General features: G+C 41.4%; 1 protein-coding gene across 1 annotated transcript in view; it reads left to right on the top strand.

Annotated features, from left to right (window-relative positions):
* Positions 1 to 5,932: 5,932 nt before the first annotated feature.
* LOC118091682 (ubiquitin-conjugating enzyme E2 E2) overlaps positions 5,933 to 18,285 on the top strand; it is a 124,317-nt gene continuing 111,964 nt past the window's right edge. The window contains exons 1-2 of the mRNA XM_035128878.2: positions 5,933 to 6,427; positions 15,710 to 15,893. Of these exons, the coding sequence (XP_034984769.1) occupies positions 15,718 to 15,893 (176 nt within the window). The 5' untranslated portion in view covers positions 5,933 to 6,427; positions 15,710 to 15,717. The remainder of the gene's footprint in view (positions 6,428 to 15,709; positions 15,894 to 18,285) is intronic.

The raw sequence follows: 18,285 nt of genomic DNA, 5'->3' as shown, positions 1-18,285 counted from the left end.
CAGACTAATTCTATGGATCCACTACCACTTGATTTGTATGGGAAACAATTAAGATTACTTTTGGTATCTTCACTTGTAATTAGCAAATTACATTGTTTGTGCTTTAATTTACTTACTATTTTTATCCTATCCCAGGCATAAGACTTAGGAGATATTAGCATATAAAAAGTTAATTTTCTCCAAAGTTCATAATGCACTTTGGGTTTCATTCAAGAGGGTTTTTCCATTTTTTTCCATCCTGACCAGTATAATCCATTTTGATGTCTTCTTCTCTGATATACCATAGGCCAGGTGTGAGGCACCTTTGGCCCTCCAGATGTTGCTGAACTACTACTCCCATCAGACACAGTAAGCATGGCCAATAGTCAGGAAGCTGTTGTCTGGAAAACCAAAGGCTCCCCACACCTGGTATATACAATTAATAACACAAATTCCTGCCATCTACTCATTACTATTCCCCGTGGTTTTTTAAGATATACCACATTCTACCAACCAGCTTAAATCTGCCCCCACATGTATATCACCTAACCTAATGTCCCACGCAGGGGTCCCAAACAGCATTGTGTAGTAACTTGCAACATAACAGCAGGCATGAAAGAAGGATGTGGTAAAGGAAATAAACCAACTTTCTCAGACTTGATGACAAGAAACATCTAGGCCTTTAGAAGTTTGTATTTTTATATGCTTCTTCACAGATTAGATCTGTCTTTTTTCTCAGGTTTCTTTTGTTCCAAAACCATTGTCCTCAGCCCTCAACCATGCATAATCAGTTTCCTCTGAAACACAGCATCATATAGGATGATACACAACTGTAATCAACCATTCTTCACAACAAGATAGACAAATATAAGTACTGTATTTTAACCAAGAGCTTTGATCATGTACTTCAAGTTACAAAAATATAAACAAAAATATCTAAAGACAATGCATTCCTCTAAGGATTTTTGTATTTCTGTCTTCCTTCTGCTCAGAGAGGGGAGAACTTTAAGTTCCTGTACTTGATTAAGGGATAGCTAATAGTCTGAAGACAAATTATCCAGTTATACTTAAAAGGTAAGGGTGCCAAGTATGGAGAAGGTTCTACTTTTTGCCCCACTATTTTACTGATTTCTTGACACTAAATATTGATTTATTTTATACGCCAGAATTTTGGTGAATCCATCAAAGCATGTTATTCATTCCACCCACTTCATCCTTAATATATTTTATCTTTATTCTTTAGGATGCTGCTTACTTTGTATAACACTTGAAAACTGTGAAGCTTACTGATTTCACATTGTTATTCAGGGGTAACTCTCCCTCCCCATTGTGGTTCCACTTAAATAATACTTGATTGTGAAACTGCTTTCTGGAAAAGGAGAGGAGGAGCAGCAGAAGATGCTTGAAAAGAAAACTGAGAACGATTACTATGATGTTGAACAGCCCTTGTCATGTTTGCATTTTTGGATAATTAATGTTTTTGACAAATTTTGTGAAGAAGCATAATCTCAGATTTCAGTGCTTCTGAACAAATTATGAAGTCAAACACAACATTTCTGTACACCTTTACATTATTTAAATTCCCTATGCTTTGCTTAAAGATTCTTCTTCCCAGTGGAAATTAGATACTAATTACAGTACTTTTGGTGGGGAATCTTTTTTTTTTAATAGAAGGTACTTCTTCTGTTTATTTCTATTTATAGTCATGCACTAAAATATTGTTCTCCAATGCTCTACTGTTAGCAGTGACACTTATTGAGTAAAGTGATGTTTTTTAAAAAATCAAAAATATACTTCAAACATATCACAGTAAAAATACACTTGTAATACACTTGTCTCCCAACAAGGATCACCACCAAACCCATCCCCGCTATTATGGTACTGTAATTCTAAAGGTTCTGCCTGCAGTATGCTGTGCTGACTTTATAATAGCCTGTCCAACAGTGTTTTTGAAAACAGAGTATTATTTTGGTTAGAAATATAGTAGGAAAGCATCACTGTACTGTTGTATTAATAAGTTCAAAATTAAGCTTACCAGCTGCAACACATGATACGGCAGCCTCTAAAGCCCTTTAGTGTGAGTTGGGGGGGGGTGCAGTCAAGCAACACATCTCTCCCATGCTAGTTAAATCTTCTGGAATCCCTGAGAAAAAAGAGCTGAATCAGGAAGAATGACCATTCTAGTTCCAGACAAGAGTAAAATTTGCATGTACATATTTAAAATATTTATGACACCCATAGAATTCAACACAATAACTTACAAAATAATCTTAATATTTTGCAAACTTCCGTGCACAACAGCCTAGGCTATAAAAAACAAATATCCAAACAGATGGCAAACTTAAGTTGAGACACAAGAGGTTTGCCCAGTGCCATCCAGCAAGTCTCAGATGCCCACACCTAACAGTCTGTCCTCTTGTCCATGTTGCCTTTGTCTTGCATCTGGGGCTTTCAGCCACCTGCTTAATTTTGGTTGGGGTTTCTGAAAACTGACTCTGCCTAGTTTATTCTGCATTTCAACTGTTTATCCATTCAGTCAACAAAAGTTCTGTAGTCTAATTCAGACATTATATTTTGTCCTCAGGGAAGAAGTAACTAACAATCATCTTTTCCATCACTGATTTTCCATGAAGCTGAACATGTGTGGAACAAAATGGTTCTTACCTCTTGCAAATATGAAGATAGAGATGGCCTGCATAGAAAGAGTTCATCTCAAGGTAGGTGGACTGACGTTCCATTCTGCCCAATTATTCTTCACTGCTTTCCTTTCCCAATATTGGTGTCAGGGGTCAGCACTGTGGCACAGCTACCTTCAGGCCTGATCTTCAAGAAGGCCCACTTGGGATGTTGGGGGCTTTCCTGGATGAGTAGGGGGGCTGTTCTGTGCCAGGCACAACACCATCACTTATCCTACTCTGACTCAAAAGCATACCCTCCAACATTTTCCCGATAAAAATACTCTGGGCGGCTTCTATCATATATAAAAACATTTAAAAAATATTAAACATTAAAAAACTTTCCTATACAAGACTGCCTTCAGGTGTCTTTTAAAGATTTAATTGTTACCATACTTATCTCCTTGGATCGGGGGAGGGGGTTGCATAACTCCATACCCTCCAACATTTCTCCAATGAAAATAGGAAAATAAGGAAAAGCGGGACTTTCTGGGATCAAATCGGAAACCGGGACAGCTAGGACTATCCCTAGAAAATAAAGACACTTGGAGAATCTGCAAAATGCAGGGTGGTGCATCAGAGAGAGGGGCCTCTGCTCATTTCCTTACCCTTTTTCTCTAGGGTGGCACAACCCCCATTTTTGATTATTTACTTAATAACATTTCTATACCTCTTGATTGTGGGGGAGGGGACCTCAAAACGGTTTACACTACAGTACCAGAAAACAAAAGTGATAGGCAAGTGAGCACAATCTGTGGTTGTGCAAGGTGTAGCCACCTCATATTCTCATGTTCCCACTTGTGTACTCTCTGGGTGGTGCACTGGTGGAGATATGGGGCCCAGTGGCGTAGGGGGCGGGGCATTGCAACATAGTGCGCATGCACAGCGTCGCTACGTACGACGCGTGCGTCGCTACATAGAGACACTGTGCAAGCGCACTACGTGGCGGGGTGTCGGCAGCGGTGCTCGCACTGCCCCCCAAAAGACGGAGCTAGGAGCAGGCCGCCCCTCCGCTCCCCCCCTTGCTACGCCGCTGATGGGGCCCAACTCTCCCTATCGTGCCACCCACAAAGAAAGAGAGGGTGGGAGAGCAGAACAGGTAGATAGATGATCCTGCAGCAGCAAAAGCTTCTGCTTGCTCACGCTGGGCCCCATCCTCCCTACTGTACCAGAGAGTTTGGACAAGCTGATAGAGCCTCTCCACGTGTGGCAAGAAATCAGAAGCAACAACTGCCATTGCTGGCCACCGTTACTTGCCCAACCAGCCTTGGCATGCTACTAAGTAAGGGTGAAGACAATTATTCAGGGGCATCAACAGTTCCCACAAGGATCAGCCTCTTCCTCCTTCCCTGTCTTGTCTGTGTCCTCATTAAAGGCAGCACTGCAAGGGAAACTGAACCAAATCTCCACACCACTTCTTGCCCACTTGCCCTTGATCTCTGGGCTGCATACTGGGGAGGAAGGGACCAAAAAAAATGGCTGCAAGGAGCAAACACTGCCTAATGATCCTCTGCTCTCTGGGCAGCAAGGCAGGGAGAGGTCCGCCTCGCAGAGTTACTGAGCGAGCAGAAATTGCCACTGCTGCCTATATAGTACTTGGTTGTCTCTTTCCTGGCAGCACAACACGGAGGGCCCTCACTATTTCACCCAAAGAGCACTAAAGCGCCCCAAGGGCTGGCCGGATACATTTTGACATCTGAGGCAGACCTGAAAACGGCTTCCCCCTCAGCTGCCAGGGAAGATCTACATCCGTGGTTCCCAACGTGGGGCACACGCGCCACAAGGGGGCAATTTGATGTTTAAGGGGGGCAATTCGAGAATGACTTATTAACAGTGGGGTGTTGTTGTTTTTTGCATTTCTTATGGTTCTATTTATCTTGAGGTGAGCTCAAATTGTATTTTGAATTTGTTAGGTACTTTAATTGTAATTAAAATAACCAAAGTGTTACAGAAAAAGCTTCCATTAAAATTATTTTATATTTATGCATTTTATAAATATAATAAAATAAAATTACTTTATATTTATGCATTCAGTTCCCTGTTGCATGTTTTGAAGCTTTATTTGCTATTTTTTCATATTATTATTATTAACAATTTCTTGGTGATTTCTTCCTCGGTACTTCAACTATCCTTTCGTCCTTTTATGTTTCACTTTCATAGATGCCATTTTCTTTGGAAACTAGACCAAGTTAATGGCCTTTTAGGCTTCCTCCATGTGAATAGGAGTTCACTTTTTGAATAATAAGAATTATATGTCAGGGGGGGTGTCAGGATTTTAGAGATGCTTAGGTGAGCCATGGCCAAAAAAAAGGTTGGGAACCACTGATCTACATCAAGAACAATGGGGACAAGGGAGCCATCAGGATCAGACCCCCTTCCACACCTCAGGGACAGATAGACAGTGGATCCTCAAGTGTCCCTATTTCCTAGGGACAGCCCCGTTTCTGATTCGATTCTGGAATGTCTCGCTTTTCCTCAGGACGTCTCTTTAATTTTCCTCAGAGAAATGGACGTTCCTATTTTCACCTGAGAACTGTTGGGAGGGTATATGGATTTATGTGCCCACAGAGCCAAGGAGTAACAATAAAACCTTTAGAAGTGACCTGAAGGCAGAAACTTTTTTTTAATGTTTCTTATTTTATTTTTGTTTGTGTATATATATATATATATATACACACACACACACACACACACACACACACACACACTATATACAGTATATATGTTGGTGGTGATGTAGCCCGCTCTCTGTTCTTCTCCGACCGGTAGAAAACCTTAGTGGTCTCTATACGGGCTCCTTGGTGAACCTCATACAGGGAAAGGAGCAAATTTTATTTCTAGAACAGAGGCCACCCAGAGTGGCTGAGGCAACCCGTTCAGATGGACGGGGTTGTTGTTGTTGTTAAATATTTTCATCGGTGAGAGAGAGAGGCTGAGAGAAACGTGCAGCAGCCCGACGGCTCCTGGAAGAGGACTGTTGCAACTGGAAGTCAAGCAACCAAGCGCCCCCTCAGCCCTTAAACTGGCGCCCTCGCGCACCAGGCTTCCCAACCGCCCTCAGCCCGACGCCGGGGAGTCGGCGGCCTCCTGGCCACGCCCCTTCCCTGCCGCTCACCGCGGCTCTGCCCACTGAGCACCTCGCTCCCTTTTCCTTTCTCCTGCGCTGCCCAGCCTCCTCCTCCTCCCCTCAGCCTCCCTTTCCCTTTAAAACTCGTGCTTCCCCTGCCCCCGCCCTGCGGCCGCGCGCGCAGGCGCATTCTCTCTTTCCCTTTCTCTCTCTCATTCCCCTCCCGCCCCCACGTCTCCGAAGCCTTCACTCGCTCCCGGCTCCTCAGCGAGTTCGCCTCGCTCCGTCATTCTGCGAAGCCAGCAACCCAAAGCGCGCCTCCTCCTCCTCCTCTTCTCCCCCCCCCTCCTCGCTTCGAACTCCGGGCTTAATTGGCCCAGTCGGGAACGCGCGCGGGCGCGCGGCGGCGGGTTTACTTTTCTTCAGGCGGCGGCGGCGGTGGAGGAAGCAGCAGCAGCAGCAGCTGGAGAAGTCACCGCCGAGGGAGGGTGGAAGGAGGAGGAGGAGGAGGAAGAAGAAGAAGAAGAGGAGTGTCGGGCGCGCATGTCTCGCTGACCGGCGCTGAAGAGGAACTCCCTCACCCCCTTCACCTCCCGATCCCCCCCCACCCAACCCAACCCTGCTGGGCGCCCCCCCCCCCCGCGACGAGGATTTGACACGCCGAAGCTGGAGAGCGAGAGACCCGCGCCTGCCCTTCCTCCCACAGGTAAAAGCGCTTCTCTTCCTCCACACGCTCCCCAGCCCCCTTCCCCACTCCTCAAAGTGTCCCCCCCTCTTCAAACACAGCTGCCGCCCCCCTTCACTACGAAGCCCTGCTCTCGCCTTCCCCCCCCCCCTCCCGCGCGTTGCCCACCATGATGCTTTATTGCCCAGGAGGCAGGACACCCTCCTTAAACCAGCCACCCCCACCCCCACCGGTTTCATTGGGTGGGGGTGGTTCCAGCCAGGATGCTCCCGAGGTTCCAGCTAACCACCCCCCCCCCAAAAAAAAATCATTTCTGTTTAGCCCGTTTCCATGCTGGCAAAATAAGTCCTTGCGCTAAGGAGTCCTCCCCACCTCATCTTCTTCGTTCCCTTTTTTTGCCCAGTTCTAGGGCAAATATTTCTCCTCTTCACCACAGCCCCCTCTGCTCCTTGTGCTTAATTCTTCACCATCCATTCCTCTGCTTGCCAGGCTGCCATCCCTTCAACCACCAGTTCCACCATCCCGGCCTTCAGTAGAATTGGAGAGTTAGAAGGGACCCCTAGGGTCTTCTAGTCCAACCCCCTGCAATGCAGGAATCTCTGCTAAAGCAACCATGACAGATGACCATCTGGCCTCTCCTTAAAAAAACCTCATGACCATCCTGTTATTGCCCTCTCACCACCTTTCTTGATTGGGAAGGGGAAAAGGTGGGTCTTGAACCCCCGATCCTTCAGTGCTCTGTGAGGTGTTGATTCTGACCCATGTTAGTGGCTTTGTGTGCTTCAGTGCCGTATGTTGAAGCACCTGGACCAAATGGCTTCTGTTCCTTGGAGATGCACTTATATGGCAGACACTCTTTCCTCATGCAGCACATCTCCTGTTTTAGGACCTCCCACATCACCACAACAAAAATACTGCTGTTGCCTGTTCAACTTCCTGTGGCAGACGCCCCCTCTAAACTAGTTTTTGCTACAACATCACTGACCCACCCAAGCAATAGCTTCCATATTCTGCTTTTATCATAGCTGCGTCGCGTCTAGTTCTAAAACAGGGCATGTCCACTAATATATGACCCTTTCCACAGCCTTTTAGTCGCTGGCCCTGACACTCTGCAGTAGGCAAACCCTCTGCACAGTGTCCTTCCGAAAGTTCTTAATCCTCTCAATAAGTCCTTTGTCCTCCATAGTTTCTCAAAATATAGGCCGTCAGAAATGCTGTTTGGGTGCTTTATTGTGCTCATCAGTAACCTGACCTCATCAACTAAAGTTTTGTCCTCCGTGAAAGATCCACTTTATAAAAGAAATGGTACCACTCTCAAATTTAGCTACACACACTCTTCCCAATATAGCAAATATTCCCTATAATAATTCCATCACTCTGAGCCAAAGCTCTTGTTAGGATAATTATAGCAAGGACTGCCTCAGATGTGACCACCTTTCTATATGATTATCACTTATAGGTCTTATAGGACTGACACACTCTCTCTCTCTCTCTCTCTCTCTGTGTGTGTGTGTGTGTGTGATGGATAGACTGTTTTATCGCATGGAACTCTCATGTCATGCTAATGAAGGAAACATTGTATATTTGTAATGGCTAATACACGTGTATAGATTCTTACACCCAAGTGGTTCTGTATTGGAAATTCATCATGTAGAACTCAGTGTTTGGTTCCCACTTCCTGAGAAAATCCTCCATATAATATACCACAGCCATCAAGTGTCCTATCTTAACTCAGTCATTTCTCTGTCTTCTGAAGAAGTGTGCATGCACACGAAAGCTCATACCAAGAACAAAATTAGTTGGTCTCTAAGGTGCTACTGGACAATTCTTTTAAATTTATTTTTTATATATTTTTTCTGTCTTCTGTGCTCTTGGTGTGCTGGTTTTCATCATCACCAGTAACTTCTTCATTGCACCATACTACTGACTCAGCCAGATATATTTCTCTTCCTTAAAACAAAAGGCCACCCCCTTGAGATTTTTGCATTGTTCCCATCATACTCCTTATTCTTGTTGCTTAGCCTTCTATTTTCATTGTTTAAATACAGTACATGGAACCATCAGACCTATTTTTGAATCCAATTTCTCCCAGGTTGCTCTGCTATTGCTAGTGTCGCTGTCCTATTAGCATTTACCTTCCTTGTCCTAATTACCCCTATTCCATATGCACAAAGTAAATTATCTTTTTCCTTCCAGTTAGCGAGAGAAATGCTTTATTGAGAAGTAAAGCACCAATTGCTCTCCTTCATTATTACTGTCTTAAGTTCTCCAAAAGAGGAGGTGGTCAAGCAACTTCCCCCTTTCCTGCCCCTCACTCAAAACATGTAGAGAGAACAAGTCTGTAGGCTTTTGTATGATTAGCAGCATCTTCTTTGTAGCAAAGAAATACTGTATATCATACCTCCCACCCACTCCTTTTTCTGTAATGTCTCCAATATGTATCCCAGGCCTGCCTCAAGCCTCTCTTTTTGGTTGGAAAAAAACCCACACCGTCTCCTTCCTTCCATTGTCCACTGTCTGTGTTTCCCCTATTTCATTTTGCTACATTTCATTTCATTCTGCCTTTCACCACCCTGGTTTTCTCTTGTTTCTGCCTTTCCAAGAAAGTGCCTGAGAAGGAGAGGATGTCACATTTTAAAAGTGTCCATTTCAACCTCTTGCCATTTCCACTACAGTACTGCATAATTATGTCTATGACATGTGGTTCCCCACCCCCTCTGGGGAAATAGAAAAATAAGTGACTTGTATGTATCTATTCTGTGTGTCTGTGTCTGTATCAGTCCAGAGCAGCTGCTTCAGTCTCTTTCTCCCTCCCCCCCCCCCAATACATTACAAACCTTGGCCTAGTTGGTTATAAACCATATTCCCCTGTTCTCCTACTCTCCCCTCCCCAATGTTTTGATCATTTCACCCTGATTGGCTTCTAATGAAGATGAAGTGAGGTAATGCTTGCTGCTGCTTTTCACGAACCGGGCAGAAATGTTCAATTCATCTTCGCTTATATGAAATTAAAGGCTGCTGTAGAAGACATCATCAGTGTCTTTCCTTGCCATTGGAATCCCAGTTTCTAAGGTTCTGTTTATTCTTCCTTGAGTCGAGTGGGGGATAAGGTAGAAGACTTCTGTGCATTTTTATGTAAGTTCATAGACAGCCCAGATACTTTCTTTCATACTCATGTTTCTCCTTCATTATCTTTTAGTCTTGGAAAGACTTTAACCTCTCTGACCCTTGTGCATCCCTATGTCTTTCTCTTACCAGACGCTTAAAAGCCTTCCTCTGGATGTGGAGTAATTTAGTAGAAAAGGGATTTAGGCAGTGTCTCTCCCCCCCAGTTTTTATGTTTATTGCACTATGACACAACCTTGAGGCTACTTGATTGTGTGTGGTATTAATAACGGCAATAAAATACTTTCCTACAGTGTCACTGTCCCCTGTTGATTTTCAGATCTTTGTTGTTTTGTTTATTTTCTTTTCTTTTGACCACATGCAAAAGGTTAAACTTCACAGGCTAAATATGTTTTTATCCCAGTTATATTTAGCTCTAAGCTCCTTCAGATAAAATATAACTTGATGTTTAGTTTAAATGTTTGCACTATATAGCATGGAAGTGTGTGTGTGTGAGAGAGAGAGAGAGAGACAGACAGACAGACAGACATCTCATGACAGATTAAAACATTTATTTTCTGTTGTAAAAACTGGCATTACTTGTTAAAGTAATGACATGTTATGGACTGCTGCTGTTATGCATTTTTCTGATGAATGGCAACCTGAACTTCTGAAATACAATATAGTTCTTTTTCAACAGCAGTAATATTTATAGTACAATTGTTAGGGCAAACGTGTGCTTGGAATTCACTAAAAGGGTTCCTGATGTTTTTCTGGTTAGTCACTACGAAGTATGTACATGTGCCATCATTCCTTTCAAAACGTGTTATGTAAAAGATCAATAGTTTTAAGGAAAGAATAGCTAAAATAGGAAGGCAACTCTGTAACCTTTCCTCATTTTTTTAAAAAAATATTTTCTAGGGCTATCACTTGATTGATAAAGTCTTAGCAGACTGATATAAATTTGTATATGAGAAAATAGTTGTACAGGAAGAAAAGCCATAATTTGAAGCACACAGAATAAGCTGTTGCTTTCTTACACAGAGAGAACAACTCTTTTAAAGTGTTTCTTGTCATTTGATTTGTCACTGATAGCTTGTGTTAAAAATTAAATTAAAAATCTGCCTCATTAATCTGGTGTGCCTTTGCAGTGGATCAATATGTTTTTAATTTAATTGATTGACTAAGCATAGCCCAAATATTTTCTTTATTTAAAAAACAACAACAAATAAAGCAAGGATTCAACTGATTCCTGTAACCCAAATCCTGTAACATTTTTGACATAAAAATGCTAGTCTTATGCTTCTTTTTAATCAATGGTTGTAAAAAAAATAATATGTTGGTTGATCTGGTCATTGTTGCTTAATGTCTTAAATCCTAAGCCAATTTTGCTAGCTTGTACAGATTACTGATGAGGCAACTCAGTAGAAATTACTCACTTACTGACTTCCAAGTACTATTGGTGCTCACATAGTGGCAAAATCAAAAGACATCATAATCCAACAAGGAGCGGGGATTGCAGTGTATGTGTTTTTAGAAAAACAATCTAAATTGTTTCCCCTGCCTCCCTGGGCAGTATTTTGTATTTGTGGCAAATATTGCAGGATGTTTACAAATTGCCTATTATTGTTTCCCACCATGAGTAAGAGGGGCAGTGAAGAAGTGTACTGTCTTGCTGTGGGAGAGGAGACGATGCTAGATTTTTCTTGCTTGACCCATATCCATCATGGTTGGCAATAGCTTGCTGTGAAGAAACAGTGGCCTGGTTCCAAAAGTTAATTTCCTCATCTTATATAGGGTATTTTTATCCTGTCTTTCAATCTCACAAAAGATTCCCAAGGTGGCTTTCCAATTAAAACATAAGTCTTAAAGAAAAGAAAATGGCAGAATCTGCCTAAAATATTAACAGTGATAAAACTATAGAGTAATAAAATTCAGTAATACTTGTAAGAGGAAACATTACAATTCACTTAGGCAACATTTCCATCTACATTGCAAGAAGCTCTTGTAGATTACTGATTTTTTTTAAAACAACAACAACTATATCCTTCTGATTTTATATGTTTTAACCAAAGTGGAAGAGCAGTTGGTGGTACTGTCAGACTCTTCTTGGTGAAAAGGATTTTCTGTATCTGCTTCCACCTGGTTTCTAATCAGGTTTTGGGAACAAGACCCACTTTACTGTTCTTGTAAACTCTTTTGTTTTGAGGAAAAGTTAAGAGGCATGTTCCTGTTTAATCTTAAGAACTTTCTGATAGAGCAATCATACCCTTCTGGTTTAGCCTCAGGTGTTGGGAGCTGGAGTCAATTCGTTGCAGTTGTTCTGTTATTTCCCAAGTACATTTCAGAGGGTGGCACTGGGAGATTGCTATTTACTTTATGCAGAGTTATTCAGATCCTTGTTGCTGCAGAGTTCCACATTTGCATGTACCTTATGATGTAATTAATGGTCCTCTCTACCAGTTTTTGGGGGGACCAGAAAGGGGCTTAAATCCAACAAAGTCTGTCAGATTGGATAGTCTGCACATTATGCACCCAACCAGTACAGCTTGTTACATCCATGTACCTCATGATCTCATTATTAGTCCAAGGAAAGAGTTTTGGGGTTGCCTTACTAAATGTTCTCGCAGTTGCGCATAAGACAGGCAATTTTGGAAATGCCACAACTTTGTAAGATGTCAAGATGGCCAAAACTTTTGTATCATGACATGCATTTTTTGAAACTTCCTCTTGGACTATTGGGTTTAAAGATAAAATAAAAACCAAGTGTGCCCACCCCACTTCCCATTCAAATCAGGACCTCGGGTGAGACTTAAGCTTTTCCTCCCCTACAGTGTTATTGGATATATTACCCCTGTGTGGCAAATTGCAATAGTCAAACTTCCCCAGGTCTACAGGGGTGTCCAGAGCTAAGTCTTGTCCTTCTTGGATGAATTTTAGTTGTTGAGGCATGAGAGTGTACAATATTATTAGCACATACAGCCTGCCACCTGCATGCTTGACCTTTGCTTCTCTTGGCTCAGTGATGGAATGACTGTCTGGATCCAGGAGCTGGTAAATGCTCCTTATGAGACTGAGTTGCCCCTAAGGAGGCAGTTGTGAGGCAGAAAAAAAAATATTCCTGGACCTGGAAGGTTGTAATCAGTGTTAGAAACTGAGAAATGAAAGCTAGGTGCTAAATGGCACCTTAAACCTATGTTAATGTTATGGGTGCAACAACAGAATGTCTAGGTGCCTTTTTTAAATAACAAGAATACAAAGCTGAAAATGAATGAACTGCAGGTTCATTTTTCGCAAGGTCAAGTCCTTCTCCTGCCCACCCTCCTAATATTCTTAAGAGGGTCTCTTCTCCAGTCTTCAGAGGGTAGCAAGAAGTGGGGTGGCAGAAAAAAGCTCATCCTTTCCTTCCACTGCAGTTTTAATCGGAAATTTTATGCGCAATACTGCGCCCAGAGCTCAGAAACTGCTTGTGCTGATGAAATCCCCATTGCAAAATATGCCTAGAACAATGGGAGTTTCGAATACTGGTTGTAATAACTACCAACTTGCTAATATTGCTTTTCCGAGGAAACAGTTTAAGAGCCAGGGAGATTGTGCAATTCCATTATCACTTGGAAGAGACTAACTATTTGGATCCATTCTAGTTGAGTTTTAGACTTAGTTTTGGCTTTGAAAGCACTTTGGCCATCCTGATACATTACCTGTGCTGCGGAAGAGACAGAATAAAGGCAGCTCTTTTATTCATCTGCATCTCTTAGCAGCTTTTAATACCATCATGGTATCTTTCCAAAAGGCTGTCTTGGGTTGTATCATCTTTTTCTTTCCTGAGGATTTTTAATTTAGATTTCGGCTGGTTTTTCCCCTTGTTGACATTTTTATCTTTATGATGCTTTATTTTGAAGTTTTTGTAAGTTGCCCTGTTAAATTTTACTGATGGGTAGAATAGAAGTTCTGTTAATAAGTTAAAAATAAATCCAGTCAAAATAAAAATAAAGCTCAGTTGAAAACTGATCTATCCACTGTTCTACCCTGCCTTCCTATAAAATTAGAATTGGTATTGCTGAGTCTTAAAGTAGTCCAACTTGTACCCTGCTGTGCAGTTTGAGATTCTTGGCTTTTACATATTGCTATATTAATGCCCCTTGTAGATTACAGATCTTGTTGTTGTTTAGTCATTTAGTCGTGTCCCAACTCTTCGTGACCCCATGGACCAGAGCACGCCAGGCACTCCTGTCTTCCACTGCCTCCCGCAGTTTGGTCAAACTCATGTTGGTAGCTTCTAATCAAAGTTAAAACTTACAGTATTTACTATATTTCAGTAATAACATTAAGAATATGTTTAAATGCTATGATGTGAAATAGCTTAACTTTAGCTGGAATGTGCCCAGTAAGTTTTTTAAAATACGAGATTGTTGTAACTAATGTAGGTTGATCCTACATTATTCAGAAGTACCATTGTGTCCAGTAGGAGAAAGTGTACATAAGATTGTAATCTCGGTGTTATTTAAAGGTACTGTAGGGCTTCCATCCAATTTTAAGTGAATCTAAATCTTTCTTTTAGGTGCCAGCTTCTTGCTGTTTGCAGCTGTGAGTTTAAGGCAGACGTGTGAGAGATATTAAAACACTAGGTTTTACATATAGAGTACTAGGTTGAAGAGTATTGATTAAGTGAGGCTGCCTTATAATTTAAGATGCATGTTACATGTACACACTCAGAATCATACTTTTTATTACTTAGGATATTCTGAGGGCTATCTCCTAAAAATAAAATAAAAACAAATTGAAAAGAGTCTTCACAGTAGAAGAAGATAAGGAAAGAGTCTGGAGATTAGCATAGGTATTTGCTTGTGTTGGGTATTAAGTTAGGTCAAATCTTTTTGCTCTTATTTGAGGAAAGAGAATCTCTGTACATGTTATCCCAAAGAATGGAAAATAGTCTATATGATTTAGGAAATAGATTAGGGTTGCTATATTTCAAAAAGTGACGGATGAAAAAGTTGTCAACCCTAAAATAGATAAGGTGATTATTATGAGTTACTTACTAAAACAATAACTTTGTAGTGTTACTTCAGGCTTCTAATTTATACATTTAGCATTAGCTCTCCTTGCACTACCCTTCTTTTCACAATAGTTGCTTATCCTATCTGATTTTTTTATAAATCTAATACAAGTGAAGACATATAAGGATAAAAGTGGAATGCATATAAATGAAGTATTTTTCACATTGTGACATTGGAATAAAAATCCCAAGATTATTATTGAAATGTTTTGGTCACTTTTAAAAGCAGCATCACAAAGCAGTATACAAACAAGAGCAAGGCAAGATACAAAGATAACAACCATATTGATAAGCATACCAAATATTAAAATCTGCTCTATCACACAATCTTGGTTAAAGGCAGCATTGAAGGTCAGTAGGAGTTCCACAGTTCTTGGCTGTTACTGAGAAGGTCCTCTGCTTCTTGCACAGTGTCCGACTAACTGATTATATGGTAAAGATGATCCTTTACAAACCCTGGCCCAAAAATGAAAAGATCAAGACCAGCACTTCAAATTTTGACCAGGTTTAATGTGGCTGGTGCAGTTGGTTTAAAATTGGTGTTAGGGTCTCAAATTTCCTTGCTTTCCACCATGTCCTTGCTTTCCAGCATCTCGATCATCTTAAGAGGCCACCCCATGTGCATTGTCAGCATGCTTGGAGATAATTAGTATGTGGATAACTTAGGCCAATGTGTGACTACCACTTATAGGGTTGCAGCCAGCATACAAGCTGGACTTGCTACCTGTGTCTCACCAGACAATTACAAATTTACAGCAGCTTTGCTAATCCATAGTTTTTGAATGATAATTCCATTGCCTGCCCATGATGGATGGGAGTTGTCCAAAACACCTGGGGATTGCGAGGTTGGGAAAAGCTGGTCTTGGAGTACCCCAAACTTCCCAACCCACAGATTCTTTGTCTTCGCAAGATGAATTTCAGCTTCGTCTACCCAGATACATTTTCTAAAAATTCTGTTGCCTCCCTTGGATTCTTAGGTTGAAAAAAAAGTGATGCAGCTGTATGTCATCTGCATGATAGTGACGTCACAGTCCAAACCTCTGGATGCTTTCCCTCTCCCAATAGCTTCATAATTTGTTTGGATGAATAATAACCAAAGCTATGATTTTATTTATATTGCTTGTTTGTTTTCCATTTAGAATCTAAGATGTCCACTGAAGGGCAAAGAGTTGACGATAGTCCAAGCACTAGTGGAGGCAGCTCTGATGGAGATCAGCGGGAAGGTGTTCAACAAGACCAAGAAAGAGAACAGGTTCAGCCCAAGAAAAAGGAGGGCAAAATATCTAGCAAAACAGCTGCTAAACTTTCAACTAGTGCTAAAAGGTACTTGCTCTCTGTGGACTTTTCCCATTACCTTTCCTGTTAATTAATATCATTAGTAGGCATCTATTCACCTGCTGAGTATTACATTCCTCCACAGGGTTGTATGTTTGTGTTAGCCTTAGTATGATCACTGGTTGGTTGACTCACTGGTACTTAATCCAAATGGCTATAATAATAGTTTATGTAAATGCATTGACATTCCTATATTGCTATTAAAATTGAGGCAGTTTGTACCTTTATACATAGATACACACACTTGCGTTTATGTGATTGACTAGTTTTCAGATTTGTCAGCATAAGTCAAGGTTAATTAGCTAAAACATTTTGGACATTTCAGCAATTCAGTGTGAAAGAAGGTTATAGTAATACAGTGGTACCTCGGGGTTACAGACTCTGCTCACCCGGAAGTAGTACCTTGGGTTAAGAATGATGAGGTGAGAACAGAAATCTCTCAGGATGAGAACAGAAATCGCCTGTACTTACTGCTGTAAAATATGATGTTTTCCTTTGCCTGCTTGGTCAGATAAAATATCAGTATGACTGAGAATGCATTTTCATTTCATAGTGTTAAACAAGATAAAAATAAAATAGAAAAATTCATTCCAGTAGCACCTTAGAGACGAACGAAGTTTGTCATTGGTGTGAGCTTTTGTGTGCATGCACACTTTTTCAGATAAATGGCAGACTTCCTTAGTACTTTTGGCTTTCTCGTTCCCAAGAGAGAAGGTAGATTTGGAGAACAGCTACTTAAGAGATCTTAGGCTGTTGCATCAGTTACTTCATGAGAACGGTTGGTGTGCTTAGACTGCACAGATGGAGCCTGCATTAATAGTTTCTCCCCAAGCACATGGCAGCATAAGCCTGAACAGAAGAATTCATATTCTATTTCTGGGGATCTCAAACCAGTCATGGATACAAAAAACAAAAGCCTATCTAAAGTATAGTCCTACAGACATGAAAAACTCAGGGCAACTGATTGCTTTGGCATCTTACAGTGTGACTGGTTAAATATATAATTAATTGTTAAGTGTGCCAGCTGCATGGTGACATTACTGCTTGCTTTTCTATTGCTCCATGTTATTGAGTCGTTCTTCATTCGGGCAACACCAGTTTTGTCTAAAACATTGTTAGCTTTTCCTCTGCTAAGTGTAACTACTCCATCATGCACATGCAACACTGCATGAGTAGCTGCTACTTGGTTCACTTCATTGTTGTGGGCAAAATATTCCTCAAAACTCTGTGTAGGGCAACCGCTGAATAGAATATATGCAAGTGCACACTAGATTCCTGTGGATTTCTCAGTTGATCGTTTTATAGGCCCTTTAAATAATGCTCATTCTCAGTCCTCTTAAATTTCGGGTTGTTTTAGGGCAGGGGTAGGCAACCTAAGGCCCGGGGGCAAGATGTAGCCCAATTGCCTTCTCAATACGGCCCACAGACGGTTCGGGAATCAGTGTGTTTGTACATGAGTAGACTGTGTCCTTTTATTTAAATGCATCTCTGGGTTATTTGTGGGGCCTGCCTGGTGTCTTTACATGAGTAGAATGTGTGCATTTATTTATTTATTTATTTAAATTAATTTTTATTAAGGATTTTCTTGGTTTACAAAGGTAGTACAATGTCTCATATTTTTCCCATGTATCGTTTTTACACATTAATCTTGAATGTTGAGGCATTGGGAAGAAAGGGGAGAGAGGTAGGTGGGTGGGGTGGGGTGTCGATGTTTCTCTTTTTTTCTTGGTATGTGTAGGGGTTCAGTGTCAGCGTTGATTGTGCAGGTTCTCTGTTGTTCGCTTGTGCTCCTTTGTTGGTGAGAGAGGTCGGGGGTTGGCGTAGGATGCGCTTGTTTGGCTGTGGTGGTCTTTGGTTTCTTGTGTGAGTGGGGTGGGTGGGTGTTTTGGTGAGATGTGTGCTTTTATTTAAAATGCATCTCTGGGTTATTTGTGGGGCATAGGACTTTCTATCCCAGCAGGCATTTTAAAGTAGTGATACATTTTTATTGTCTCATTTTCTCAGGATTGTTGTTATGTATACTGTACTGCTTAGAAATAAGAACAATTATATGATCTATAAATGTCTTAAATATATAAATAGTTCTGTGCATAATGTCAGAGGTAGCTCAGTTGGTAGAGCAGGGTCGTGGGTTTGAGCCCCACTTTGGGCAAAAGATTCCTGCATTGCAGGGGGTTGGACTAAATGACCTTTGTGGTCCCTTCCAACCCTACAGTTCTGTGGTTCTATTGTAAGTGTATAATACTACATACACTTGTGAGTAAGTCCTGTTGAACTCTGTAGGGTTTTTGAGTAAACAAGCACAGATTGGATCTTAAGCATAGCCTACTAAAAAGCTGAAATGTTTTCCTTAAAAGTTTTGTTTTGCATAACAAAACAC

Source organism: Zootoca vivipara, chromosome 12 (genome assembly GCF_963506605.1).
Source record: "Zootoca vivipara chromosome 12, rZooViv1.1, whole genome shotgun sequence".
NCBI classification, from domain to species: Eukaryota; Metazoa; Chordata; class Lepidosauria; order Squamata; family Lacertidae; genus Zootoca; species Zootoca vivipara.
This window is presented reverse-complemented; position numbering and strand designations above follow the sequence as displayed.